The sequence below is a fragment of the Eubalaena glacialis genome, chromosome 2 (genome assembly GCF_028564815.1).
Source record: "Eubalaena glacialis isolate mEubGla1 chromosome 2, mEubGla1.1.hap2.+ XY, whole genome shotgun sequence".
NCBI classification, from domain to species: domain Eukaryota; kingdom Metazoa; phylum Chordata; class Mammalia; order Artiodactyla; family Balaenidae; genus Eubalaena; species Eubalaena glacialis.
In genome coordinates, this window is record NC_083717.1 from 75,414,046 (window position 1) to 75,441,806 (window position 27,761).

At 44.8% G+C, this 27,761-nt stretch overlaps 1 protein-coding gene and 1 pseudogene across 1 annotated transcript in view; one reads left to right on the forward strand and one right to left on the reverse strand.

Annotated features, from left to right (window-relative positions):
- ANXA2 (annexin A2) overlaps window positions 1–8,190 on the forward strand; it is a 45,217-nt gene extending 37,027 nt beyond the window's left edge. The window contains exons 7-13 of the mRNA XM_061182055.1: window positions 912–991; window positions 2,401–2,460; window positions 3,949–4,042; window positions 4,630–4,725; window positions 5,532–5,590; window positions 6,701–6,823; window positions 7,818–8,190. Of these exons, the coding sequence (XP_061038038.1) occupies window positions 912–991; window positions 2,401–2,460; window positions 3,949–4,042; window positions 4,630–4,725; window positions 5,532–5,590; window positions 6,701–6,823; window positions 7,818–7,877 (572 nt within the window). The 3' untranslated portion in view covers window positions 7,878–8,190. The remainder of the gene's footprint in view (window positions 1–911; window positions 992–2,400; window positions 2,461–3,948; window positions 4,043–4,629; window positions 4,726–5,531; window positions 5,591–6,700; window positions 6,824–7,817) is intronic.
- Window positions 8,191–15,187: 6,997 nt separating this feature from the next.
- The window catches only part of LOC133084622 (dual specificity protein phosphatase 5-like), a 183,599-nt pseudogene continuing 171,025 nt past the window's right edge, over window positions 15,188–27,761 (reverse strand).

Genomic DNA, 27,761 nt, shown 5'->3' on the forward strand with positions numbered 1-27,761 from the left:
CTCAGCCCTGTTTCTGTGACCCCCATCCTGGCCTGCTGGGCTGGTGTTCAGGATAGGGTGCCTGGATTACTTGTGGAGAAATGCATGCCATCTGGACCGTCCAGGGGTTTGCTCTGTTCCAGGTCCCTCTCCTCCATCTCCTGATGGCCTGGGTTTTGATGATTATATTCCCCTAGAACTAATACAAAAGGATATACAGGAGCGAAAGCAGGGAAAACAAACAAAAAAGAAAAAAAAGATCTGATGGGGAGAAGTAGGAAGTATTTTACATGGATTTCTTGGAATGGGTGCTGTCCAGTTTCTGCTGAGAAGGTTCCCAGCTCTTGACTGCGGATCACTGTTGCAAGAGGCACATGGACCTCTGTGCACCAAGCAGTGTAGGAGACCCGGGTGGAGTAAATGATGTAGCTTACATGTGTATGTGGTACCACTACATTTAAACATAGATGCTATTTTGAATAATAAAGTACAAATTCATTGAAAAGTACTCTTTAATTCTTACTAGTTTTTGCCATTGTGCATTTTCTCGATCAGTAGATAATAAACCACAGCTGTGTATGTGTGTGTTTGTATAGTCCTCCAAATTTTTTGATGATCCAAATAAGTATAGTCAAGAAGTTTGGGAACCAGTATTTTAGCTACCCAGGAAGTCACTGATCAAAGGTGAGCTTGAGGATCCCTGGTCTGATCCTGCTCTGTGTGTCCCTTGTCACTGATAATAACACTGGTTCTGATTTTATGAGGGTAAAAATCATTCTAGAGAATCCACCTCGTTTGAGTGGGTACATCCATGCTGCCACAGCTGTTTCTGCTTTTTAGAGGCTTAGTGGGCAGGGGATAAGTGGGGCTGGTGGCTGGCTGGCTGCACAGGCAGGAAGCATCAAACCAGATGTGTTGTTTTGTTTTCCAAGTGTACAAGACTGATCTGGAGAAGGATATTGTTTCTGACACATCTGGTGACTTCCGCAAGCTGATGGTCGCCCTATCGAAGGTTGGTTTCCGGTTTATTTCTTTGTCCTTGCTTCCTCCCAAGGCAAGTTGCATGCCTCATTTTATACTTGGGAACGAATTAACTCAATCCTCTGTGCCTGCATCAGAAATTCCAGCTGCATTTTCGACAGTGGGTTTGCACTGTCACTGCAGAGTTGTCATTTTTGTATAATAGGATTTCTTATCCTGCAGAACCGTATGGTCAGGTGGACTTTGGGGCCAGAGGAGGAAGAAGCGGCTCTCAGCTCCTGGCCTGGATTTATGTGCCAGCCCTCACTGTGACTTGGGGAAGGTCATTTTGCCCCTATCTGTGGTCACATAGGACCCAGTGGGAAGTGACCCTCTTGTTTCTTTCACCTGCTTTCATTTCTTAGGAGACGGTTTGCCCAGGTAGTGGTTTCCCTGGAGAGGTCTTTGCTTGTTTGCTAATGTTAACACATTGATGTAGATGAAAGGCATTTCCTTCTTGAGTCTGAGTTCTGACCCGAGTGCGGTTTAATATGTATGAGCTGGGCGAGGGAAGAGGAATTTTCCCTGGGAACCCTGATGACAAATGGTCGATGGGCATGCTGTATCCTGCCCACGCACCTCTCCATCACCATAACAGCTCCGTACCGCCCTCCCCAGCTCTCTTCTCTACCACGTGCCCTGCATACTGCCACCCACCCATCTTTTTGAAATCCACTTGCACCAAACTCCTGATCAACAGACATTTCTGCTGCATCAAATCCAAACTCTCAACTGCCTTTAAGTGTCTTCTGTACCCTGGCCCTGCCTAACTTAGTCTTCCTCGCTAGGCTTCCCTCCCGCTCACCTTCTCTTCAGCTGGGCGGCACATCACTCCCCTGTGCCGTTCCTCCTGTGTGGAATGGCTTCTCCTGCTCCCCATTACCAGCCTCATCTGACGCATCCTTTGCGGTTTACCTCAGCTGTACCCCATTGTCCACAGACTTTGCTGACGATTCTGCCTGACAGATTTCTGCCTTCTTTTGCATTTCACGTCTACTTAGAGCCACAGATACTGTTTTGTTTTACCATTTATTCCATGCGTATTTCTCCATCTGGGCTGTGAGCTCTCTGAAGGAAGGAGCTAAATATCATTAACTTTTTTAGGGGGAGGAGGGTGGATTCTGTAAGGTGCTTAGCCCAGAATTGGGTAACAAGAGGGTATAGCCCCCACTTCACTGCCTCAATTATTGTAACAATCCTTGGTCTTACCTAGACTTTTTTTTTTTTAACCTAGACTTTTTTTTTTTTAACCTAGACTTTTAAGTGAAGAAAAATTTCAGGAGGGTGTTTATTCAGTAAATAGTGGCTTACATGAGTTGGGGAGAAAATAACATTTTCAGTTTTAAAATGTACAAAGAAATATATTTGATGTTCTTAATTTTTTTTTTTTTTTTCCTGTAGGGTCGAAGAGCAGAGGATGGCTCTGTCATTGATTATGAACTGATTGACCAAGATGCCCGGGTCAGTGCCAAGCTTCTTGGTGTTTGAGCTTTTGTTTCCTAGTCTCTGGATAGTCTGTATAGTTATCTATCCTGCATAACAAATTACCTCCAAACTCAGTGGCTTAGAACAACAAGCACTTATTATCTCTCAGTTTCTGTGGGTCAGGAACTGGGAAGTGGCTCAGGACTTCTCATGAGGTTGGAGACAAAATGTTGACCAGGGGTGCATCATCTGAGGGCCTGACAGCATCACTACAAACACACACTAATGGAATTCACAACACAGAACAGTGGAAGGAGATGGTAGAGGCACAGGCAGGGACAGAAGGGCTTACTGCCCTTGGTGGTGGGGGAAGAGGTGAGAGAGGCAGAGGCCCTTCCTTCTTTTCTGGCTGAATAGAACTTCTGCTGGTTCTCGTTCCATAATCACCCAGAACTATTTGTGAAGCTGATTCAGATCACTGTGAACTACATGCCTTTCCCAGAGGGTCGACAGCTGTCTCGAAGTATTTCATAAGAGCTGAAGAACAAAATTAATTTTAATCCATTTTAGTTTTAAAATTCAGTATATTTCACATTGCCCACTTAGCAGGAGGTAGAAAAGGATTTTTTAAATTTATTTATTATTAAATTTATTTATTTATTTTTGGCTGCGTTGGGTCTTCTTTGCTGCACGGGCTTTCTCTAGTTGCGGTGAGCGGGGGCTTCTCTTGTTGCGGAGCACGGTCTCTAGGCGCGCGGGCTTCAGTAGTTTTGGCTCCCAGGCTCCAGAGTGCAGGCTCAGTAGTTGTGGCTCCCGGGCTTAGTTGCTCCGCGGCATGTGGGATCTTCCCAGACCAGGGCTTGAACCCGTATCCCCTGCATTGGCAGGCGGATTCTTAACCACTGCGCCACCAGGGAAGTCCCTAGAAAAAGGGTTTTGCAACTCCCAGATAGTGGATGGTCACTGAATAAGTATCGGCTCTTGCATAAGCCTTTCTCCCTCCTTCCCTGCCATTCTTAGCATTACTTATAGCCCCTAAATTTTCTAGAAACTGAAAATGTGATTGGACCAGCTTTTTTTTTTTTTTTCAGTTCCATCATTTCCGGAGTCTCTAAGAAGTCTGGGGGTGGGTACGTGACTTGTAGCTGTCTTTAGTAGAAGACCATTAGTTTATGTGCTATTGAACGTGCCCAGTGGAGGAGAGCTGGATGTGCTTATGCGCATTGGCTTGTCCTTCTGTATATGAGTAGAGGTTCTTGGTCATCCCTTCGGTGTTCAGGGAAGGAGATGTCTACAGCATCACCCTCACGAACAACCTACTGTCATGCTATATGTCTCTGCTTCAGGAAGACTGCTCTTAAGACTTTTGACCTAAATAGCACATTTTTCCTGTGTCTGCAGTGCAATCGTCCTTTCTCATTTGGCATTCTGAACATATAGGTTTCGGGGTTTTGTGCATGACAGGTTTTTAATGACCTTGCTCTGGATTGTGGAATTAACTTTCGTGGCCGGTTGTGCTCGTAGGATCTCTATGATGCTGGCGTGAAGAGGAGAGGGACTGATGTTCCCAAGTGGATAAGCATCATGACCGAGCGGAGTGTGTGCCACCTCCAGAAAGGCAAGTGCTGTGCTGGGGAGGTCTTAGAGCCCCAGGGCCACAACGGAGGGCCCTCTCAAGTGGGCCAGCTGGGTGTCTGTGCTGGGGCTCAAGTCTGCCAGAACAGAGTACACTCCCTGCTTTGTACCCCCTAATCTCACCCATTTTTCCTCACCAAGTCCATTCATACTTCTTTCCCATTTTGGATCGTTTTTTTCCCCTAAATACTTTTCATGTTTGGTGCTTTGCTGTGCTGCCTCTTCTCGTCTGGATCATTTTATCTTGCCATATCTGTTGAAGTAATGGACTTGGTTGGGTGCTATGTCCTGTTTCTCGTGGCCCAGATAAAGTGGGTTCCACGCCGGAGAGATGAAGATGGTCAAAATATGTGGCTGGGGCAGTGCCATTTAGGACAGGTGCATGGTTTGGCTGTCCCAGGGCAACTGGTACAGTGTCAGCTCCGGTCTGCATGGCAATCCCTAACCCTCTAGGACGCTATGATCGTCATCATCTTTTTTTGTGTGTGTGTGATGCATAACCGTGTGGGTAACCATTGATAGCTTTGACTAGTGGCTCTGTTATAATAATTATCTGTTGCTTTTCTTTAGTATTTGAAAGGTACAAGAGCTACAGCCCTTATGACATGCTGGAGAGCATCAAGAAGGAGGTTAAAGGAGACCTGGAAAACGCTTTCCTGAACCTAGGTAAGCAGGTGTGGACCCCCCATCCCTAGTGGACATCAGCTTTCAGTCAGCTAGCTGTGCTGAAGCAGAAGTAACAAATGGCCATCCTGTTAATTCAAGTGGCTTTAGGAGGCATGGCTTCTTTACATGATTTGGGTAGTTTCATAATCTTTACCATATGAATTTAAGATACGGAACTGAGGAAGGGCTTACGTTGGTAGAATGGAGCGTTGCCCAGGAGGAATAAGATAACCAGAGAAAGGGCTCTGTCCTTTGGGGGAACTCACACATCCATTTGGGTTTCTGTGTCGCTCAGAGTCTCCTGGTTTAAGAGCACAGTGATGGGCTTCCCTGGTGGCGCAGTGGTTAAGAATCCGCTTGCCAATGCAGGGGACACGGGTTCGAGCCCTGGTCCGGGAAGATCCCACGTGCCGCGGAGCAGCTAAGCCCGTGTGCCACAACTACTGAAGCCCGCGGGCCTAGAGCCCATGCTCTGCAACAAAGAGAAGCCACTGCAATGAGAAGCCCGCATACCGCAACGAAGAGTGGCCCCCGCTCGCCGCAACTAGAGGAAGCCCGCCTGCAGCAATAAAGACCCAGTGCAGCCAAAAATAAATAAATAATATATAAATTTATTTAAAAAAAAAATTAAAAAGGAAAAAAGCACAGTGGGCTGATTCAGAGGATTCCTGGTTTTCCCTGAGCGTTTCCCGTTTTGCAGAGCCCATTCCTGTTATGTCTGGTTATCTGGTGGTGCCCCAGGTCAGGGCTTCACCCGCCACTGGTGGAGGAGAGAGGAGTTACTGACCCTTTTCTTCTCTCCACAGTCCAGTGCATTCAGAACAAGCCCCTGTATTTTGCTGACAGACTGTACGACTCCATGAAGGTAAGGGCAACTGGCCGAGAGGTCCATGTTTCCACACTAGGCTTTTTCTTCCTTTGTGCCCCAGACTAAGTCTCCTGACTAGCGGATGGAGGAAGGGACCCCACTGTCTAGGTGCAGGAACACACTAGTCAGCTCTGCTTTTACGTGACAGGTGAGAAAAGCACAAATCTGTCTTCTGTTTCTCCCAACTACTTGAACACGTGTTTGTGTACAGGTAGAAAGCAAAGTGCTACGGGAGAGAGAAAATGCCAGATGGTGATCATGTCAGATTCCTGTTCAGATTTCTCAGTGATTCCCTCCTGGTATCCCAGAGTAAGGACAAACAAGGAAGAGAGGTTATTAAGCAACCACTAGGCAGTAGGCATTAGTGCTACTTACTTTATCTTAAATCATTACCAAAAAACCTGTGAGGCTTGTGTGACTATTTTCTTTCTAGATGAGGAGAATGGAGCTTGGAAAGCTTCAGCTTGCTTGAGGTTACATAGCCAAACTTGAACTTGGGTCTGTCTGACTCCAAAGCCAGCCCTGCAATTTTCCCTTAAATGGACTGTCTCTTCCCACAGTCCCATCCCCTTTTCCATGCCTTAGATGTGCCTTGTGCTTTATGGCTTCCAGGCCCTTGCCGCTGCTTCCTGGGTCACCCCCTTGTCCCGTCTCCCCTCAGGTTCCATGTCAGGTATGGCCCGTTCTCTGGTCTGAGGTTCAGGATGTAAACTTCAGTGGTCCTTATTGCTTGTACCATTCAAAATGGCACAGAGCCACGGTGAGCGTGGTAGCCCGTGCTCTCTAAGCCCCCGAGAGCCAGGAGCTTTGTGTTAACGTACGTAAACTCGCGCACTTCCTGACCTGAGCCTTGCAGCGGTTAGCGCTCAGTTCACGTTTACTGAATGTACAGCATGGGGGCTTTGTGCCGATTTCATGCTGGTGTGTTTGGAATTCCAAGGCGCTCATTGTTCTTAAGGGAGCAGTTTTGCTGTTATCTTTGCAGTCTCTTAGAGGGCGGCATCAGGAACCCACATCAGTTCCATGTGCAGGAGAACTCACTAGACTCTTTTTTAATGATTAACATTGTCAGCGAATTGTAACTTGGCGCGTAAATTTGACTTTCAGGGCAAGGGCACTCGCGACAAGGTCCTGATCAGAATCATGATCTCCCGCAGTGAAGTGGACATGATGAAAATTAGATGTGAATTCAAGAAAAAGTACGGCAAGTCCCTGTACTACTACATTCAGGTAAGGCCCCACCTGACCATCAGAGGGCTGGGAGTCCTGGGCAGGTGCCTGTCAGAACAATGGCAGAATGGCGGTTTTCTGTTTTTCTAACTCCCCGGGGAAGAGATGCTAGTCATCAAATATCAGGGATTTATTTTGAAAGTGCTATTAGGATTTGCCCTGGAATCTTACAGAATCAGGCGAATATTTCATATTTCCCACACCTGTTCTGTGGTGACAGTTGGTGCTCATGACAGTGATCCTGCAAGACTTGCCGACATCCTGAAAAGACCTAGATCAATCTAATCTACATTTCATTATATTTCCATTTCTTGAAACTCCTCTGTGATGAGCCTGGCAACATTTCCTCACTCAGAACTCCCATTTAGCCTGTCCCTGTTTTCGAGGGATGGAGTGTTCGTATATAAGGAGCAATTGCGTTCACTGTGGTCCCTCCCACTGTGTTTAATTCAGACAGATGTTGCAAACCCCTCTTTCTGAAAGATCCTAAAAATTTCAGAGGCGTGTCAGTGGTTACCAGGGATGAATTTAGAGCTGGGTTTGCTATAACTAGGTTTACTGGGGCATATGTTTAAAATTCAGGGAGCATTTAGACTCAGTAATTATTTCCTTAGCTCATCAGCTTATTCCCACGTGACCTTAAGAGTCCACGAAACAACACAGTCAGGCAGGAAGGTGCCTCATGTGTCTTCTCTGGAAGGATGCGGGCCAGGGAGAAAAGGGGTGGTGTTTGCAGGACCTCAGTGCAGGAGGAGCAGACTGGGTTCTGTCCTCTGGTCACTTACCATGTTAATTCCCAGGACCCTGTGTTCTCTCTACCCTTGTGGCAGTAATCTCCCCTGGGCCACGATCCCTGAGGGTCCTCTGATGGTTTGGGTGTGTCTGGGCAGGTCCCACAGAGGCTCCATGTGCCGTGGGCCTGCTTGTGTGTTTCTGCAGAGTGTGGGTCTTTCTCCTGATCCTGAATTTCTTTTTTCTCCTTGGCCACTTATAGCAAGACACCAAGGGTGACTACCAGAAAGCGCTGCTGTACCTGTGTGGTGGGGATGACTGAAGCCCGCAATGGCCCGAGGGTCCAGGACGGCTGCTCTGCACTCCCAGCTAACAGTTCTACACAATCAGCTTGTGGCTAACACCCCCTTTGTGCCCATCCCTGGGAGGATGGCGTTAGTGCTGCCCACCCTACCTGCTCCATCCTTAGTTTAGTTGCCTAAGCATTACCTGGCTTTCCGGTCTAGTCTCTCTTTACAATCAAAGAAGTGAACATTCCAAGGAATTGGAAATGAAATCTATGATGTGAAACACTTTGCCTTTTGAGTACTGTGTCGTCAACAGATGAATAAACTGAATTTTTACTTTAGGAACAAGTACTTCGTTGACCTTGCTCTCAATTTAATTGTTTCAAAATCAAACATGGTTAAGGGTTGTATTGTTTGGCTGGTAAGGCTGTCCCCTTGAGAAAGAAAGCTCTAGAAAGGAGCTGTCCGATATGGTAGCTGCTATCCAGATGCGGCTATTTACATTTAAATTTATTTAAACGAAATAATTAAAAGGTCAGTTCCTCAGTCAAGCTATCCACATTTCAGATACTCAATAGCCACGTGTGGTTAGCACCTAGTGTACTGGACAGCACAGGCAGAGTACATTTTCATTATAATAGAAGGTTCTGTTGCCCAGGGGATGATAGTACCTATGGGGGGAAAAAATCCCAGAATGACCCCTTCATCTGCTCATCTTTATACAGGTAAGTTAGGTGAAAACAAGCTGCAGGGGCCTCAAACTGGGAAAAGGGGAGGATGGTGTGGTAGACTCCATTTAGCAAATGTTGCAAGTATTCCCGTAAGAATTATAGAAATAAGTAACATCCTGCCCCAGCCTCGAGGGCTCACCTGTCAGAGTCAGGCTACAGCATCCTTGTACAGGCGGTGTAACAAAAGTAGACGGGCACACAGAGAAGAAAGCGATTTGGCTTTGCCTGGGAGGATTGAGAAAGATGACCCAGAGAAGAAAACATCTGAGCCATGCCCTAATATCTAAGGGGAAGTGTTACAGCTGGGAGGAAGCTCTCCACGAGCATTCTTATGGTTCTGATAAAGGTAATTCATACACCTGGTTCACATTTCAAAAGGCACACAGAGTCTGTGCAGTGAAAATTACATCTCCCTCCCACTCTCTTCCCAACCAGCCAGTGGGGGAGGGAGTGGGGGGGGGGTGGCCTTCCTGGAGTCACGTGGTTTCTGGTCCTTCCTTCCATGGATAGGCTGTGTACTAAGCAGGTGTGTGTGTTGATGTACCTGTCTCCGCTCACAAGGTGAAGGTGCTGTTCATTGGCTTCTAACCCAGGACCCTGCGGATGGCTTGCTCATACAGGTACCTCCCCTAAGCCGGGGGTAGGGCTGGGGCGGTGTTGATGACGATCCCCAAATTCTTACACTACATTTCCTCCTCGTAAAGGATGCTGTGTCAGTCACTAATTCTTTTTTTTATAAATTTATTTATTTATTTGTTTATTTTTGGCTGCATTGGGTCTTCGTTGCTGCGTGTGGGCTTTCTCTAGTTGTGGCGAGCGGGGGCTACTGTTTGTTGCGGTGCGTGGGCTTTTCATTGCGGTGGCTTCTCTTGTTGCGGAGCACGGGCTCTAGGCGCGTGGGCTTCAGTAGTTGTGGCTCGCAGGGTCTAGAGCGCAGGCTCAGTAGTTGTGGCGCACGGGCTTGGTTGCTCTGCGGCATGTGAGATCTTCCCGGACCAGGGCTCGAACCCGGGTCCCCTGCACTGGCAGGCGGATTCTTAACCACTGCGCCACCAGGGAAGCCCCCAGTCACTAATTCTTGACACCTGGCTGATGTTGGACGCACTTAGTGGTCTGCAGGGACTAGGCAGGTAGTGGAAATGCAGGTGTGAAATGGGCTGGTTGGACAGAAGTGGGGAGTCTGGAGAATGGAGAACACCTGCCCCACTTTCAGCCTTCAAATCCAATGAAAACAGCACCACGATAACCAAAAGATATACATCTGTGGACTGATTGATTTGCTGTTTTGACCTTTGGCAAACTTGCTGTAGAAACTCAGGTGGAACATGGCTCTTAAGTCACTAGGCCCATAAAGTGCCTGTAAAGCCACTGAGATACTCTTTAAAATGCAAGTTAGGCAAAAATAATGTGTTTTCTCAAATGTCTCTTCCTATGCATATTAGATGTGATGCCTCCGGTCCCAGAATATACTTTTCCCTGTGCTTGGGGCAGAGTTCAAGGAACTGCATAAGAAGCGGGGAATTTCTGCTTCCCCCCACATTCTGGTGTTGACCTCAGAACTGATTGGGCTATGCGACTTCCTTGGCAGTCCAGTGGTTAAGACTCCGTGCTCCCAATGCAGGGGGCACAGGTTCGATCCCTGGTTGGGGAACTAAGATACTGCACACCGCATGGCGCGGCCATGGAAAAAAAAAAACAAAACTGATCGGGCTGAGCAGAGGCTGTCAGGAGCAGTGTTTCAGATCACGAAGTATTCAGGCTGTTTCTTTCCACCACACAATGCGTTTCATGCAGCAGAGGGAAAGGTGGTGGAAAGAGAAGGCAGGGCTGGGCAGCCAGTGTGTGGGCAGGCTCCTGCTCCCGCCCTGGCCAGGGTAGCCTGGCCACTGGTCTGGCTGGTCTGGACCCTCCAGCAGGCGTGAGGGAAAATCCAAAAGGCAGATTGGCAAAAGGAAGGCCCCCGGAGAAGCATTCCAAATGCTGCCTGCTGTCTCCTCTGAATGGAACAATGGCTGTCTAGTGTTTTCCAAAACTGACAGAAAGGGCACTTGGAATTTGGCCTCATATTCTGGATTCCAGCTTGTCCTCCACAGTCAAGCTGTCCAAACCATTTCTTTTTTTTTTTTTTAATTAAATTATTTATTTGGTTGCGCCGGGTCTTAGTTGCAGCAGGCGGGCTCCTTAGTTGCAGCATGCGTGTGGGATCTAGTTCCCTGACCAGGGATCGAACCCGGGCCCCCTGCATTGGAGACGCAGTGGACTCCTAACCACTGCGTTACCAGGGAAGTCTCCAAACCGTTTCTTGAAGTAAAGAACCATCTGGAGATTTGACTGTTCTCCCAATTTTACTTTGTAAAGAGAAGGAAAAGGGAATGGGGCAGGCTTTAACAATGGCAGCTGATAATAAGAACTTTGTATTCTTTGAGGAGTTAAATGCATGTAGTTTAGTCATGGAAACTTATTAAACTATGATTGTGAACAAGAAGGTACGATTTTTTTTCTCCCTGACCTGTGTGGTGGAGCAGGACAGGACTGTCACATTGCACAGCTCCAGACGGCACCCTTCACATTGTAGCCTATGTGAATGGTTATGTCCCCCGGACTTATGCAGTGCACAACCTGAGCGGCCATACATGACAGCCCTATATGGTGACCCTAGGTGTGTGTGAGATGGCCTACTAAGCCTTTTTTTCACATTGTTGTCTTCCAGATTAGAGTTGGAAGACAAATCTTACTTAGAAACAGGTGGCTAAACCTTGTCTTTTCCACAGACTCTTGATCTTTGGACCCATCTTACTGGGCTATGCACCAATGACTATGCATATAAATCTTCCCAGTATGTGAAGTTCCTGTGGCGTAAATTATTAGTAAAGATAGCTAGAGCAGGGGAAACCAGGCTCACAAAGTGGCTGCATTTAGCAAGAAAAATGATTTGAGGACAGAAATCTTTTAAATCAATTTTTAGTCTTTAAATGACTCCAGTCTCCAGGCCTCTCCCCACGTTTTGACAAACGGCTTTGCCTTCTTATCCACATTAGTTTATCTGACCTCCTTTTTCCATCAACTACCAAAATGAAAACTCCGCTGCAAGAGAGAGAGAGAGGGAGCAATTTTAAACATCCCTTAGCAATGAGGCAGAACATGCTATAGCCATCAAGTTCTAGTTGTTCATTCTATTTATTGAAAAAAGCCTGTAGCCTGATTTCTTCTATGCGAGTACATTTGAGCAAGCAAAGTTTATAGAGATGACTTATCTCATTACATTAGAAGAGTGATTTGCTATCTCAGCATCTATAAGCAATTTTAACAGACATTTCTGGATGAAGAAAAGCTTTTGTAAATATATGCGAAAGACACGATTTCATCAAGCATTAAATTGGAGGTGCCCTGGAAAAATATTCCATTTGTGCATTCAATTAGCTTGATTGTGGCTGAATTTTGTCCACTGAAGGCAGCATTTCTACAGAAAAACAGGAGCATTCCCTATGTCAGCAGGTTTCTTAAAACAGAAAACACACTTTCCCCTTTGCAAGTCCTCTTTTGCATTTGTGCTGTTCCCAGCTACGCGTCTCTCATCAGCCTGCTCAGTCTCATTCTCCACAGTAGAGGGGAAGGGGAGAGCGAACCAGGAGCCACGTTATTTAGGCCTTAGAGAAATCCCAACCCAACGATTCCAACGTTAAATAGCCTGCATCTAGTCTGAAAGCTAGGCAAGCTCTGGGCAAAACTGGGACTGGTCAAGGCTGGACTTAAGTTCTCCAAACTTCCCTTCCTGGTCTCTGCAGGGCCTCTCCTTTCAGGGTCTGTGGGATGCTGTTTAAATCTTGGTAGGGCTGTTAGCCCATGTCTCTTTCCTGGAAGTAAGTGTATAGGGTCAGCTTTATCTTGGAATGAAGGCTTTGTTCCCATATTACGGGAATGAAAGGAGTTAGTGAAGAAATGGGAGAATGGTTGGGATTCAAGAGGGCTTTCTTGGACCCCTGAAATCACAGTAAAGAAGTGAGCTAAGTATTTAGGATGATCACTAGCCCTTCCCCGCAACCCTTGCTGTTCTGTAGGTGAACCATCAGCTTTATATTAATAAGAAACAAACCAGAAAGGACATAATATGTCAATGGAACGTGGCTGTGGAGGTGGCTTGTTAAGCAGTAGGTGAGGACAAATTACAACTTTCCCAGCTGTAATCCATTAGATCCCAAGGCTGTCGTACTTCCAAGTACATTTCTAAAGATTAACACAAGGATGAGCAAGGAGTTTGGATCAGGAATACAGAAATATTTCAAACAAGTTTTAGGTTTCTATATCAGTGAGGTTGCCAGATTTCTTGGATTCTTGAGCTTTGGAAAACCATCTTGGCCTTAAAGGATCACCTTTGTCCTAATAGATATGAACTCATCTATGACTAGGAAAAATTTTAAAGTCCAGAGTTGGTCAGGTAATACAGGATCTCTCAGTCATTCACTTATTCATTTATTAACTTATTAATGTATTCAGTAGACAAGCCTACTATACGCTGGTGACTGAACTAGGCACCGAGGATTGGAAGAAGAACAAGGCAATGCTGACCATGCAGAATAATAAGGGCTGTGATGGAGGCACAGGTGAGATGCTTGGGGGGTCCAGAGTAAACGATTCTCACCTAGGATAAAGCATCTGGAAAGGTTTGGGGAGAGGCAATCCTTAAAGCAGGAATTTTTTTTTTTTTTTTTGGTATTTTTTTCCTGACATACAGGAGGAATATAGAATCACTGTAGAAAGTTAAAAAATACAGAAAAATATAAAGGAGAAAATCTGAATCACCTGGAACTCCAAGTAGAACCAATCACCGTTAACATTTTGGCAGGACGACTTGTTTGAGACTGAGCTCTTGTTTCCTTGGCAGTAAGCTCATCAGGAAAGAATGAGAGGCAGGTTTTCCTTCCCATCCTGAAGAGGGAGGGCTGCGTTTCAGACAGTAAAAGTCGGGCTTCCCTTGCCTCATGGAAGAGTTAAATGGATTTTGAGTTTTCCAAGTCCAGTTCAAGAAGATGTAGGCCTGGATTGTCTAAAGGGAAGGGTTCTGGAGTAAAGGAAGAAGCAAGTAGCCTAACCCTGGCTCAGCTGGGTTCAGAGACGGAGCACGGCAGTGCCCAGGGGATGGGGACAGTGCCCAGGGGATGGGGACAGTACCCAGCCTCCATGCAGTGCCTGGAGGGTCCTGACCTCTGGGAAGCCTGGGTATTTGCAGGGAAGTAAAACCTTGCCCGCCGCAGTGCTGGCTCCCGCAGGGAACGTCTTAGTGATAGTATGGTGAATGGGGAATGAGGCTCTGCCCAGTGTTAAAATCTATTTCCAGTCTTGCTCTGACTCTCTACCATTTCCTCCCCAGTCACTGGGACAGCACACATCCCACGACCAACTGCTGGAAGGGAACCTCTGTATGTTTACCTTCTGACTTTTCTCTTTGTCACATTCTATGATTTACAGTATCTATTCCAGATAAATCCTAAGTATTCCAGACAGTTCAGAGCTCCATAATTTAGACCTAACTTTGTGCTTTGAAGACCCTAAGTTAGTAGGGAAAACAGGTTCCTAGTAGAGTCTTAAAGGAAGATGAAGGATGCACTCCAGATAGCGTATTCCAAGTTGCTAGGAAAACAAAGAAACCATAGAACATGATTTCAGAGCATAGATGACACAAAGGAAGAGGTGGAATCAAAACTTTTCAGCTCTTCAGTGGGATGGATAACTGCCAGTTCTGTTTTAATATGAGGTTTCAGCATCGTTCACATGTAGCTTCTAATACGAACAGATCCAGAGTAAGAGAATGCATGTCAGCCTTATTCCTAGCCTCTGTATCCTTTGTTTCTCCCCTTGGTTGAAGCCTCCAAATCTCCACATAGAAATTCAGGCCTGTCCTGTGCCTGGTTTCAGGCCTTTGCTGGCCAGAGCATGGAGTATTTAACCAGCTTTGTCTCCCACTTGGCATGGCCCCGCTCAGTCCCGGGAAGCCCAGCTGTCCCAGGAACAGGCTACTTGCTTCTTCCTTTCACCCCAGAACCCTCCCCTTGGAGAGAATCTGCCTCCACTGGGCTCAAGGGGTTCCAATCAGCTTATATATTCATGTCCCTACAAACCCTGCAGGTTACTCTCCTGACTAGATGATGATCAGCTCATGCCCTGAAGCAACAGAGACAGATACTGAGACAGCAAAAGTTAAAAAAATAAGGTGGAAATTGTGCTTCCTTCAAAATCAGTTGGCTTTGTAATTGCCTTTTCTCCTGGTCTAGCAACTGCCTTCTCCCATGTGGATGCCGGTATTTGTTGCCTTATGCTTGAAATGAAAAGGCAAATTTTGACATCCAAGGACTGGTTAGTCCTGAGAGGGCAGGGTATCTGGAAGAACAGTAGTTAGTCAGCACAGGCTGTGCTGTTGAAGCGGCTTGGCTTTCCTTCCCTCTGAGAACCTATCTTCAAGGTCAGTCTGAAGTTTGCAAGCCTGGTGGCCACTCTACCCCATTGGGGCAGCCTGACAGAGGGAGCAATTCAGTACCGCACAGCCATGAAATGTCCACGAGTTTAAAAAACAAAACCACAGTTGTTCTTGGGGTTGGGCTGGTTCCCCCATCCCAGTTTTAGCAGGATGTGTATGTGGCCATGGAACTCCTGGTGAGCTCTGAGGCCGTCCAGCGGGTGGTAGGGAATGTGCAGTAGGAACCCTGCACGTCAGGGCTCAGTGTCTGCAAATGGGCTTTACATGAAGAGCAGGATGCATCTTCCGGGCAGAAGGGATCCTGGGGCAGGGAGTGCGAGGCAGGATCTCAGGAAGCCAAAGCTGGGCAAGTTCACGCTCCTCCTCCTCTGGATGTGATCAATGGCCCCCTTCAGGCGGAACTGCTTGCCTCCATGACATGAGCTATGCAGATGGCAGGCGAACGGGAAATCCCAGCTTCACAGTGGACCAGGACCTTGCCTTCCTTTTCCCGGACCCAGTCAATGAAGCCTATTGCTCCTTGGAAGCAGGAGCGAATGTCAGCCGCGTGGCTGTCTCGCACAGGGATCCATTTGTAGTGCAGGTGGGCCGTGCAGGCCTGCGAGGTCCGCCGCCAGTCAGCAGGGCCGTGATCACGTGCAGGGTGGTGAGGAACCGGCACTTGGGTGCTTGGTCGGCACTTCCAAGGTGGAGGAACAGAGGGATTGCGCCTGGGCCGCCGTGGTCCTAAGGCGGCTGGTAGCTGACGTTGAGCACTGGTTTCCCACACTGGCTGATGAGCGCGCTCTCGTTTCAGTCTTCTCTGGTGAAATGGATTTTACAGCCACGCAGCACTCGGGAATATTCCGAGTGGAAAGCCTCCTACCTTCCCCTGTAAGAAGCACACCTGCCGGCGGGCAGGCAGGCAAGGGGAGCAGCGAGGCTGGCGGGGTGCGCACCGCGGTCCCCTCGGCAGCCCCGCCGCGCGCGCGCCCTCTGTCGGGCAGCACGAGCGCGCCACCGAGGGGAGATCGGCGTGGAGCGAGCCGCGCACGCTCAAGGCGGCCAAGGCGTGGGGTGGGCGTGGGCGGCGCGTGGTCCCGCCCCCGCCCACGCCCACGCCCCCGCCCACGCCGCGCGTAGGTGCCCAGGCCCGCTGCCGCAGGCTAGGCTCCGGGCGAGTCGGGGGTGGAGGCGCGGGGCGGTAGCTCCGCTCGCGTTTCCCGTCTCGGACGCTCGGCGTTCCGCCGGCCACTCACCGCCCCCCTGGAGTCGGGCCGGGCCGAGGAGTTTTGAACGGGGTCTGAGGATAACTCAATGTGCAGCGTTACTGGAAACTAAATATAAGACGTTTAACTGGAAGAGCCAGGTAAGATGGGTCATTTGACCCTTGAACCACGCGGGGGTTAGGGGCACTGACCTCCCGTGGAGTCGAAAATCCTCTCATGCTCAGTCTCTGCCTCAAAAAGAAAGGAATTGGTAAACGGCTCACCCAAGGGCTGGAAGCTCAAACAGTTTGGTTAGAATCAGGATTCAAGCCCTAGTTCTTTTGATTCCGCATAATGTGATCTCTAATTGAACGCAGGCTTTTCCCCACACTTAATTAACGTAAAGATCTGTATAATGAAAATGCAGGTACTGTATTTGTTGGGAAAAAACTCCGTGTAAGTGGACCTGCACAGTTCAAACTGCAGTTCAAACCCATGTTACTCAAGGGTCAACTGTATTTTAGGATGGAACTCTGGCTTAGGTATCAGAAGTTTTTGAGGGCTCCCTCTCAGAGGTGAGTTAAATCATCAATCAGTCATTTTCTATCCCCACCCTCAATAAAGAATACAGGTTTGGAGTGTCTAGATCCGGGTCTGCTGCTGTAAGTCAGATGACTGCAATTAAGTGATAATAGTAAAAACTATAGGGAATATCAGGCTGCCTAGATTCAGGGGAGTTTTGCTCCCACAAGATCAGAAAACATGGAAAAGGCCAGGAAGCCCGCAGTCTGGGGTGTCTATTTTCTATGGATGTGTTAAACCAGTGTGGTGAGTCTTAGGTCTAGGCAGTGCTTCTCACATTTGCTCCTGTGGCCAAGTCCCTGTGAGTCACTTCTGGGGTCATCACAAAATAATGACCCATTTTCCGTGTATTATATAAACCAGGAGTAGCTTTATGGATGGAAAATTTTATAATCACATATGTAGCATTTTCATGCCTCACAAATGTGTATGTAAAATATTTCTAGGAAATGACATGTACAGTGGTGGTCCTTCTTGCCCTATTCTCTCCTCCTCTCCTGCAGGCTGCCCTTGCTGAGGCCAGGGAAGAGAAGGAGGCCTTTTACAATGAAACTCCCCTGTGAGCTTCATAACATAGAAGGAGGTTTGCTAGTGGGTGTGAACCCTTTGCTGGGCGTAGAGTGTGATTGTCTTTTTTTTTTTTTGGCTGCGTTGGGTCTTGGTTGCTGTGTGAGGGCTTTCTCTAGTTGCGGCGAGCGGGGGCTACTCTTCGTTGTGGTGCGCGGGCTTCTCGTTGCAGTGGCTTCTCTTGTTGCGGAGCACGGGCTCTAGGTGCGTGGGCTTCAGTAGTTGTGGCACATGGGCTCAGTAGTTGTGGCTCACAGGCTCTAGAGCGCAGGCTCAGTAGTTGTGGTGCACAGGCTTAGTTGGTCTGCGGCACGTGGGATCTTCCCGGACTAGGACTCGAACCCATGTCCCCTGCATTGGCAGGCGGATTCTTAACCAGTGCGCCACCAGAGAAGTCCCTAGAGTTTGATTGTCTTTTAACTGTCTTCTCCATTCTCAGGACTTGACCATGGAGCAGAGCTGAATCTCAAAGGACAGGCATGGAGGGGTTTCAGCATGAAGGAGCAAAAGGAAAGGCAGAGCAAAAGAAGGCGCAGGGGCAGGGTGGAGAGAAGGGAGAGGGAGCACCTTTTCAGGCTGCACCCACAGAGCCAGGGACTAAAGACCCATTTGTATGGGCTGAGCCCTGGAGTCAGACTGAGCAGATTAGAGAAGGAATCTCCAAATCTCTCCCACCGGAAAGGCTTTCTGTGAGTTAGACCGTATCGCTTGAACCTGGAGTAGGTACCTGTTTGAATGTTTTTTGGGAACTGATATTGATGTTTGATGGATTAAGAGTAAGACTTTGTCATTCTCTCCTCCACAATAAAGGAGTCAGTGTAGAGATTTTATACATTCTGAGTTTTTCTGTTGAAATCTATTTACTACCAGGACATTTGTCTTGTCAATCAGTCTACACTGGCTAGCTCATTAAAGCAACGGTCTCTTGAGGTTACTCTATGTCAAGCACTGTGTTATGTGTTTGACATAGATTATGATGTTTAATTCCTCCAGCGTGCCTGGAAGTGGGTATCATGAGCCCATTTGACCGAGAGAGCTGAGGCTTGGCGAGGTTGACTTTCCCAAAATCACGTGGCCAGTAAGAAGCGGAACCCACATCTCTTACTCTCTTTCTCCAGCGTGGTTAGTAACTAGCTCATCCACTGCTTCTTCAGCAGAATTTTAATAAAAACGGAAGAAAAATCTATTCTTTGATTTTTGTGTGTGTGTGTGTGAACTGGGAAAAGACTATCCACATTTTTAAAGCAAACTTTTAATTTTAGAATATTTTGAGATTTGCAGAATTACTGTGAAGATAGTAAGTGTACCTGTATTCCCACACCCAGCGTTCCCTTTTTAAGACATCTTATGATAGTATATGTTTGTTACGCTGAATAAACCAACTTTGATACATTATTATTAACTAAAGTCCAGGGTTTGTTCAGATTTCCTCAGTTTTCCCCTTATGTCCTTTTTCTGTTCCATGATCCCGTCCAGGATATCATGTTATATGTAGTAGTCATGTCTCCTCAGGCTCTTAGCTGTGGTAGTTCCTCAGACTTTCCTTGCTTTTGGTGACTTTGACAGTTTTGAGGATTGCTGGTGAGCTATTTTGTAGAATGTTCCTCAGTTGGAATTTGTCGGATGTTCTCATCGTTAGATTGGGGTAGTATATTTTTGGAGGAAGACTACAGAAGTAAAATGCCATTTTCATCATCTTATATCAAAGGTCATCCTATCAACGTGACATCACGTAAATGTTAATGTTGATCACCTGGCTCAGGTAGTGTTTGTCAGGTTCTTACCCTGTCAAGTTACTCCTTCCCGCATTTCCGTGCTTTCCTCTGTGGGAGGAAGTGACTTAAGAAGTGGGAAGTTACCAGTTCCTTGAGGCTGGAGTATCTGTATAAGTTATTTGGAATTCTGCACAGTAGATTTGTCTCTTTTCCCTATTTCTTTATTTAATCATTACTTTATATCAGTATGGCCTCATGGATATTTATTTCATGCTTTGGGTTATAATCCAATGCTACTTAATTTTCTTGCTCTAATTGTTCCAGCTTTGGCCACTGGGAGCTCTTGCAGTTGGCTGCTGTGTCCCTATGACACATCAACTTTTTTTTTTTTGAGCACTCCCTTATTTTCTGGAGCTACAAGATGCTCCAAACTCATCTTGTATATTTCCTGCTCCAGTCCTCGAATCTGCCATTTCTCTAAGCAGCCCTGGTTCCTTTCATTGGAGAATGGTGTTAGAAACCAAGATCTGGGCATTAGGTGTGCTCATTCCTATGGGGATGGCATTGCTTCTAGGTCCTCTCAGCTGAAAGAACGAGGAAATATTTGTGTATATACTAATCTGTGTATATACACATATCTATAAATTTTTCTATATGTAACCATCTGTATCTATATTAAGCTAAACATGAGTTCATACTGATATCTCCAACTCCAATCTACTACTGCATGGCTCGTTCTAGCCTTCTCCCCTTCTTTATCTGTAAATTCCCACTCCAACGGTGAGGAACCTGCTTCCTGCCATCTGCCATCCATTTACTTAATTGTTCAGTTCTGGTATATGTGTACAGCAATATCAGGATTGTTAACCCATATCCCCAAGGAAAATGACTTTATCAGCTAGAGTACAGTGCTGTGTGCAGTTACTTTCTTCTTTGGTGTTTCAGATTCTCCTCATTTCCAGAGTTACTTAGGTTAGCACTATTCTCCCCCCCACCACCACCCCCTTTAATAAGGTTGTTTCACACATTTGTAATACAGTTGGGTTGTTTGTCATATTTTTTATTCCATTCTGGGATCTCCGAAATAATTTTTTTCTAGTTTGCATGTAGTTTACAGTATCACACAGAATCACCACCCCCAAAATCCTCTACACTTCACCAACTCAACCTCACCCCCCGCAAGTACTGGCAACCAGTGATCTGTTTACCACCTTTATAATTTTGCCTTTCCAGAATGTCATACAATTGGAACCATACAGTAGGCAGCTTTCCCAGACTGACTTCTTTCATTTAGCAATATGCATTTAAGATTCATCCATATTTTTTAGTGACTTGATAGCTTGTTTCTTTTTATCAAATGGGCAATGCTTCATTGTCTGGAGGTAGCACAGTTTGTTTATCCATCCACCTATTAAAGGACATGTTGGTTGGTTGCTTCCAGGTTTTGGCAGTTAGGAATATAGCTGTGCAGACTTTTTTGGGGACATAAGTTTCAGCTCATTTGGATAAATACTTAGGAATACAATTACTGAGTCAGGTGGTGCCACATTGTCTTTCAGAGCGGCTGTACCATTTTGCGTTCCCATCAGTACTGAATGAGTCTTCCTGTGCTCTGCAGTCGACGTTTGGTATTGTCGGTTTTTTTGGATGTTGTCATTCTGATAGTCTTTTTTTTATTTTTATTTTTTTTAACATCTTTATTGGAGTATAACTGCTTTACAGTGGTGTGTTAGTTTCTGCTGTATAACAAAGTGAATCAGCTATACATATACATATATCCCCATATCCCCTCCCTCTTGCGTCTCCCTCCCACCCTCCCTATCCCACCCCTCTAGGTGGTCACAAAGCACCGAGCTGACCTCCCTGTGCAGTGCGGCTGCTTCCATTCTGATAGTCTTGTAGTGGTATCTCGTTGTTGTTTCCACTTGCAAATCCCTAATGACACGTGGTGCTGAGCACCTTTTCATCTGCTTCTTTGCCATCTGTATCTTCTTTGGTGAGGTGTCTGCTCAGATCTTTTGACCCCTTTTAGTTCTTTTTAAAAACTTGTTGACTTTAAGAGTTCTTTCGTATTTTGGATATAAGCCCTTTACCAGGTATGTGTTCTGCAAATATTTTCTTCCAATCTGTGGCTTAGCTTTTCATTTTCTTAACAGTATCTTTCGCAGAGCAGAAGTTTTAATTTTAATGAAGTCCAACCTATTTTTTTCTTTCATAGATTGAGCTGTTAGTATTGTATGTAAAAACTCATCGCCAAACCCAAGGTCATGTAGATTTTCTCCTATGTTTTCTTTTTAAAATATTTATTTATTTGGCTGTGCTGGGTCTTAGTTGCGGCACGCGGATCTTTATTTGTTTATTTATTTAAAGTCTTTATTGAATTTCTTACAGTGTTGCTTCTGCTTTATATTTTGTTTTTTTGGCCAGGAGGCATGTGGGATCTTACTCCCCAACCAGGGATCAAACCCACACCCCCTGCATTAGAAGACGAAGTCTTAACCACTGGACTGCCAGGGAAGTCCCACACGGGATCCTTAATTGCCGCGTGCATGCAGGATCTAATTCCCTGAGCAGGGATTGAACCCAGGCCCCCTGCACCACTGGGGAAGTCCCCTCCTATGTTTTCTTTAAGAAGTTTTTATAGTTTTTCATTTTATATTGAGGCCTACAATCCATTCTGAGTTCATTTTTGTGTGAGGTGTAAGGTCTGTGTCTGGGTTCATCTTTTTAAATTTAGACATTCAGCACCATTTGTTAAAAAGCCAACATTAATTTTTGTTTGTTTGTTTGTATATCTTTATTGAACTATAGTTGATTTACAATATTAGTTTCAGATACACAGCATAGTGATTCAGTATTTTTACAGATTATGCTCCGTTTAAAGTTATTACAAAATAATGGATATATTTCATTGTACGATATATCCTTGTGCTGTACGATATATCCTTGTTTCTTATCTTTTATAAATAGTTTATAAATATGTAACAGTTTGTATCTCTTTATCCCCTACCCTGCCCCTTCCCCTTCTCTCTCCCCACTGGTAACTACTAGTTTGTTCTCTAAATCTGTGAGTCTGTTTCTGTTTTGTTATATATATTCATTTGTTTTATTTTTTAGATTCCACATATAAGTGATAACAGAGTATGTCTTTCTCTGACTTATTTCACTAAGCATAAGACCCTCTAGGTCTATCCACACTGTTGCAAATGGCAGAATTTCATTGTTTTTTATGGCTGAATAATATTCCATTGTATATATGTGCCACATCTTCTTTATCCATTCATCTGTTTGTGGACACTTGGGTTGCTTCCATATCTTGGTTATGGAATGCTGCTATGAGCATGGGGTACATGTATCTTTTTGAGTTAGTGTTTTCACTTTTTTCAAATGTATACCCAGGAGTGGATTTGCTGGAGAATATGGTAGTTCTATTTTTAGTTTTTTGAGTAACCTCTATAATGTTTTCTATAGTGGCTGCACCAATTTACATTCCCACCATCAGTGTTCAAGAGTTCCCTTTTCTCCACATCCTCGCCAACATTTATTATTTGTAGACATTTTGATGTTAGCCATTGTGACAGGTGTGAGGTGATACCTCATTGTGGTTTTGATTTGCATTTCTCTAATAATTAGTGATGTTGAGCATCTTTTCACGTGCCTGTTAGCCATTTTTATGTCTTCTTTGAAAAAAGTCTATTCAGGTTTTCTGCCCTTTTTTTTTTTTTTTTTTTTAATTATTTATTTATTTATTTATGGCTGTGTTGGGTCTTCGTTTCTGTGCGAGGGCTTTCTCTAGTTGCGGCAAGCGGGGGCCACTCTTCATCGCGGTGCGCAGGCCTCTCACTATCGCGGCCTCTCTTGTTGCGGAGCACAGGCTCCAGACGCGCAGGCTCAGTAGTTGTGGCTCACGGGCCTAGTTGCTCCGCGGCATGTGGGATCTTCCCAGACCAGGGCTCGAACCCGTGTCCCCTGCATTGGCAGGCAGATTCTCAACCACTGCGCCACCACGGAAGCCCTCTGCCCATTTTTAAATCAGATTTTTTTTGGTTACTGAGTTGTATGCGCTGTTTATACTGGGTTGGCCAAAAGGTTCATTTGGGTTTTTTCCGTATTGGGCTGGCCAAAAAGTTGGTTCGGGATTTTCCATAAGATCTTACTGAAAAACCCAAACGGACTTTTTGGCCAACTCAGTATTTTGGTTATTCACCCATTATGGGTCATATGATTTGCCAATATCTTCTCCCATTCAGTAGGTTGTCTTTTCATTTCGTTGATGGTTTCCTTTGCTGTGCAAAAGCTGAGTGAAGTAACTTTTGTATTATTGACATCTTTTAATTCAGCAGATAAACTTTAATCTCATAATAAGTACTTCCTTTTCAGACAGAAAAGATCATTCTAAATGGGTTTACCTTGTTTGGCATCTATTAAATGTTGCATTCTTAATTACAATTATGCATTGGTTTGCTTGGTATCTTTTTAAAGTTCTTTGATTAAGGGTCAGTACAGCGTGGTCTTTCACATATCAAGGCCATTGAGTCCTATTAGAAGGGTAAATTGTATAGTGAAATGTTTCACTGTGTGCAAATCTCAGCTGTGTTTTAGTTAAGTAAAAGCACATTGGCTTTTGATCACCACTCGATCAATTACTTACAATGTAAAAGGGATGGCTAAACAATGGGCGCATACTTAGTCAAAATTCCAAATGTAGCTCTGGGAGTAAAAGGGAAGAAGAAAATTGTTCCTTGATAATCACAAATAATAATGTTGCCTTTAAAATATTCTAAAATGGTTTCGTCATAGAGATGTTAATGGTTCACTAAGTCCTGGCCACGCAAAGTGTGGTCTTCAGACCAGAGCACCAGAATCATCTGGGAGCTTGTTAGGAGTGCAGAATCAGGTCTTGCCCCAAACCTATTGAATCAGAATCAGTCGAGCAAGATCCCCAAGATGGTTTGTATGCACATTAAAGCTTGCAAAGCTCTTTGTTGGCAAAATGTTTCTGTCTGGTTTGTGGAACTAGAGTGCTGTGGAAGTGAGCTTTGAGAGTTCTGGCCCAGTCACTGAGGTCTTATAACCTCCATGTATTATTTTCCTTTTGCCCATCATTCTGCCAAATCAGATGTTATCTGCCGCCTACTAAAGAGAACTACAAAGGCTTTGTTATTTCAGCAGCACAGGAGACGGAGCGCTGCGTGTGTATGTGTCAAAGATAGTAAAGTCCCTTCAGAAGGGAATTTGTGGAGCAAGGCACTGTAGTTGGAGAGCCTTTATTTTAGCCTTGAAGATAGAAAATTGTTAAGATGGGAGAGAGTCTAATTAACATACTTTTGAAACAGAACTCACCTTTAAGAAAAAATATAGAATCATGTGGTACGTGTACACACACACACACACACACACACACACACACACACACACACACACACACACACACACACACACACACACACACACACCCTCCCTCCCTCCCTCCCTCCCTCCCTCCCTCCCTCCCTCCCTCCCGTCCCAAGGCCTGGCATTCCCTCACAGCATCAACACCTGTTTTCAGGCCTTTCTGTCCTCCATCATCACATTCCTCAGGGAAGGAGGGGGGCAGATTTTCACAACTGTGATGCCTGTTACAACATTAAACGTGACATTGTATGGAGTTAGCTACATATCCCATTTATTCTTAGACTGTGTGGAGAATTTTTTTTTTTTTTTTTTTGCTTACCATGAATTAAAAATAAAGAAGAGTGCCATCTTGTGGGCATCTCCGTTACTGCCACAACCGCATCAGATCTTGGTGGAAGTCCATCAACCCCAGAGAACCGTTCTGCTATGTACACATCTATATGTAATGTATCATCAGCTGGGGGCAACTGATCAAGGACCTCTCTTCAGTTCTTTTACTTACAATGAGTCATTCTATGGGCTTTTATTTTCATAAATGACTAATAACCTATAAAGTGAATCATGGAGGAGTACTAACATTGGCATTTATGACCAAAAATGGCACATTATCAGTTCCCTTACATACTCTAATTCCATTTTGTATAAGAAGTTTGGTGGATGAGCCCCACAGTACATGAGCCCACATGGAATGGGAATTCTGGAAACTTCTGGGGAGGATGTTTGTATTCAATGTTGTATTGAGTTTGGTCGTGGTTTTCAATGGCTGCTAGTCTTGTTTTAAAGAATTTGGTTGTCATTTATTTCTCATTGTGAGGAGAGAATGAGGACAGACCACTCAGTAGCAGGAAAGAAGTTTTAATAGCAGTTCAGGGATCACTGAGCTAGAAGATTGTGGACCACAGGCCTCCATAGGGAATTGGATGCCAGGATGCTCTTTGGCAAGACGGGGCCGAGGAGGATGGGTCATGCTAGTTAGAATAGCTGGGAGACTCCCTTCTAATCCTGGGTTTGCTGCTTTTTACCAGGAGACCTTGGGCAAATCCCTACACCTCATTGGGCTTTGTTTTTTTTAATCTGTAAAGTGACAGTTGCAATTTATGATCTCCAGGCTCCCCTCAAGACCTAAAATTTGATGTATGAAAGAGAGGGTCTCATTTCTCAATCCTTCTTAACACAGGTTTCCTGGTCAAAGGCAGGATTTATCATAAAGATTCTTATTTTCAGTGAAACTTCTAGGTAGAACATTCTGAAGCCATAGAAATGGTTTATATTTTACATAGTTAATGAATTATGGAAATACTTGAATGTAATTACTCCCTTCACTATTTTTTCCCTCATTTTGAATTCCTGCAGCTCTACTGGAGTGGGTATCACCAAAAAGCTACACTTACTTCCACTCAAAGACTGAGGCAGCTGGACCCCTGGTCCACTGGGGGTATATATTTTCCTTGTAGATGGGTGCAGTCAACACCCATCACAGCATTTTAAGACATCTCAGGCCGTGTTGGGTGACATTATCCACCCAGCCTGCAGCTGCTATGTCCACCTTATGCTGTCAGTATCTGCCAGGGGTGCTGATGCTAGGGAAAGAAACCATCCCTTCCACGGTCAGCTGAAGGACATTTGGGGATGGGTGCAATTTCATGTAGAAGAGTTTCTGTGTTCCCAAATCACTAGGAACGTTGTGTTTAATTGGTGCATGTGTATGTTAAGAGATCTTGTACATTGAAGAATTCTCATACCTTCCTGTTCACTTGAGTGAATGCATTGTAAGTTGTTTTTGAAGAGAAGAAAATCCAAAACCCAACAGAATATTAGAAAGTTCACCCCCAACTTGCAGCTTATTTTTGTCAGAATTATGCTACTGTGGATTGTTGAACTTGTTTTTTAAAAAAATGTGGAACAGAAATTGTGTTGATGATGTTTGACCACAAGAGGGCGGTCTAACAAAACACCGCAGCTCAAAAATCGACGTCTGCTTCCTCCAACATTTACCTGCTACAATTTCTGCCTGGTCTTATGACATAAAGCTCAGTGTCACAAATATTGTTTCAAACCTCATGAAAAGAGTTTTGTTTTTTTTTTTTAAAGAATGTTGGGAACCTGGGAAGTGAATCCTAAGCACAAGTTCAACTGCTTGTTTAGCTGGAGGTGCTTTATAATTCCTCCATCAATTTTCGAAAAAAAGCAGAGTTTAAAAACCTTTGCTTTCTTTAACAGACCAAACAATACAAACTGAAAACACTTTAGGAACATTTGCATTTCCAAAGTAGAGCTTTTATGGATTATCTTCCTAAGAATTCTAACTCTAGATATATGATTAAAAAACAAAACAAAACAAACAACTCATTCTCTAAGCTAAATACAACTGTTAGAGAAAAATGCTGTGTTATCTCTTCCAGGATACAGACACTTGAAAAAGAAAGTGGGGAAAAGGCTATGTGATAATCTCTGAAGTAAATTAAAGCACCCAGACTGTGTTTCCCTAGAAGGATTATTATTCAGATAATACTTGAGGGGGGTAATTGCCAAAAATGAATATCCTTTAAACAATCTTTACTGATAGTAAAATAATTAGAAAAATTTATGTGCATCTCTGCTATTATTAATGTGGCTTTGCTTAAAGGAGATTCAGTTGGTTATGCATGGATATTACAAGAATCTCCCTCCCCCGCTTCTCAGATGACATGTTTATACTCAGGCAGCACTTCTAAATGTTTAATAGAGACGAAGAGATTCCATTTAATTAGGCAGAATGGCTTGTTTATGTGCAGGTTATATATTTATGAGTTCTAATGAAGAACGGAAAATATCTATTGAACAGCCTTTGAAGTTTCACTGGTTTAAGGATAATTGTAAACCCAGCTCAGTGGAAATAGCATCTCAGTCAATCAAATGATTGGAGAGTCAAGCATACAGAGTTAAATCTAGGTAAAATAACTGAACAAATCGAGTGTCGATCAGTGTTCAAAGGATTTTTTTCCTCTCCTGTATCAAACCTCTTCCTTCTTACACTTGATTGGAATATTGAAACTGGGTTATAGGAAAAAGTGGTGAAGAGGTAACAAGATTTTTTTTCTTTCTTAAAAAATACCCCTACCATTTATATAAAACCTTTTGCCTTTTTCAGTTTTTACTTCCTGTATTCTGTGCGGCCTGTTTTACTTGCAAACTAGGTAAGATAAACATGTTACTGTCAAAAGCATTTTTTTCACATTCATAAATCCTTTCCAAAAATGAGAAGTTAATTTTTTCTTAATCTCTGACCTAA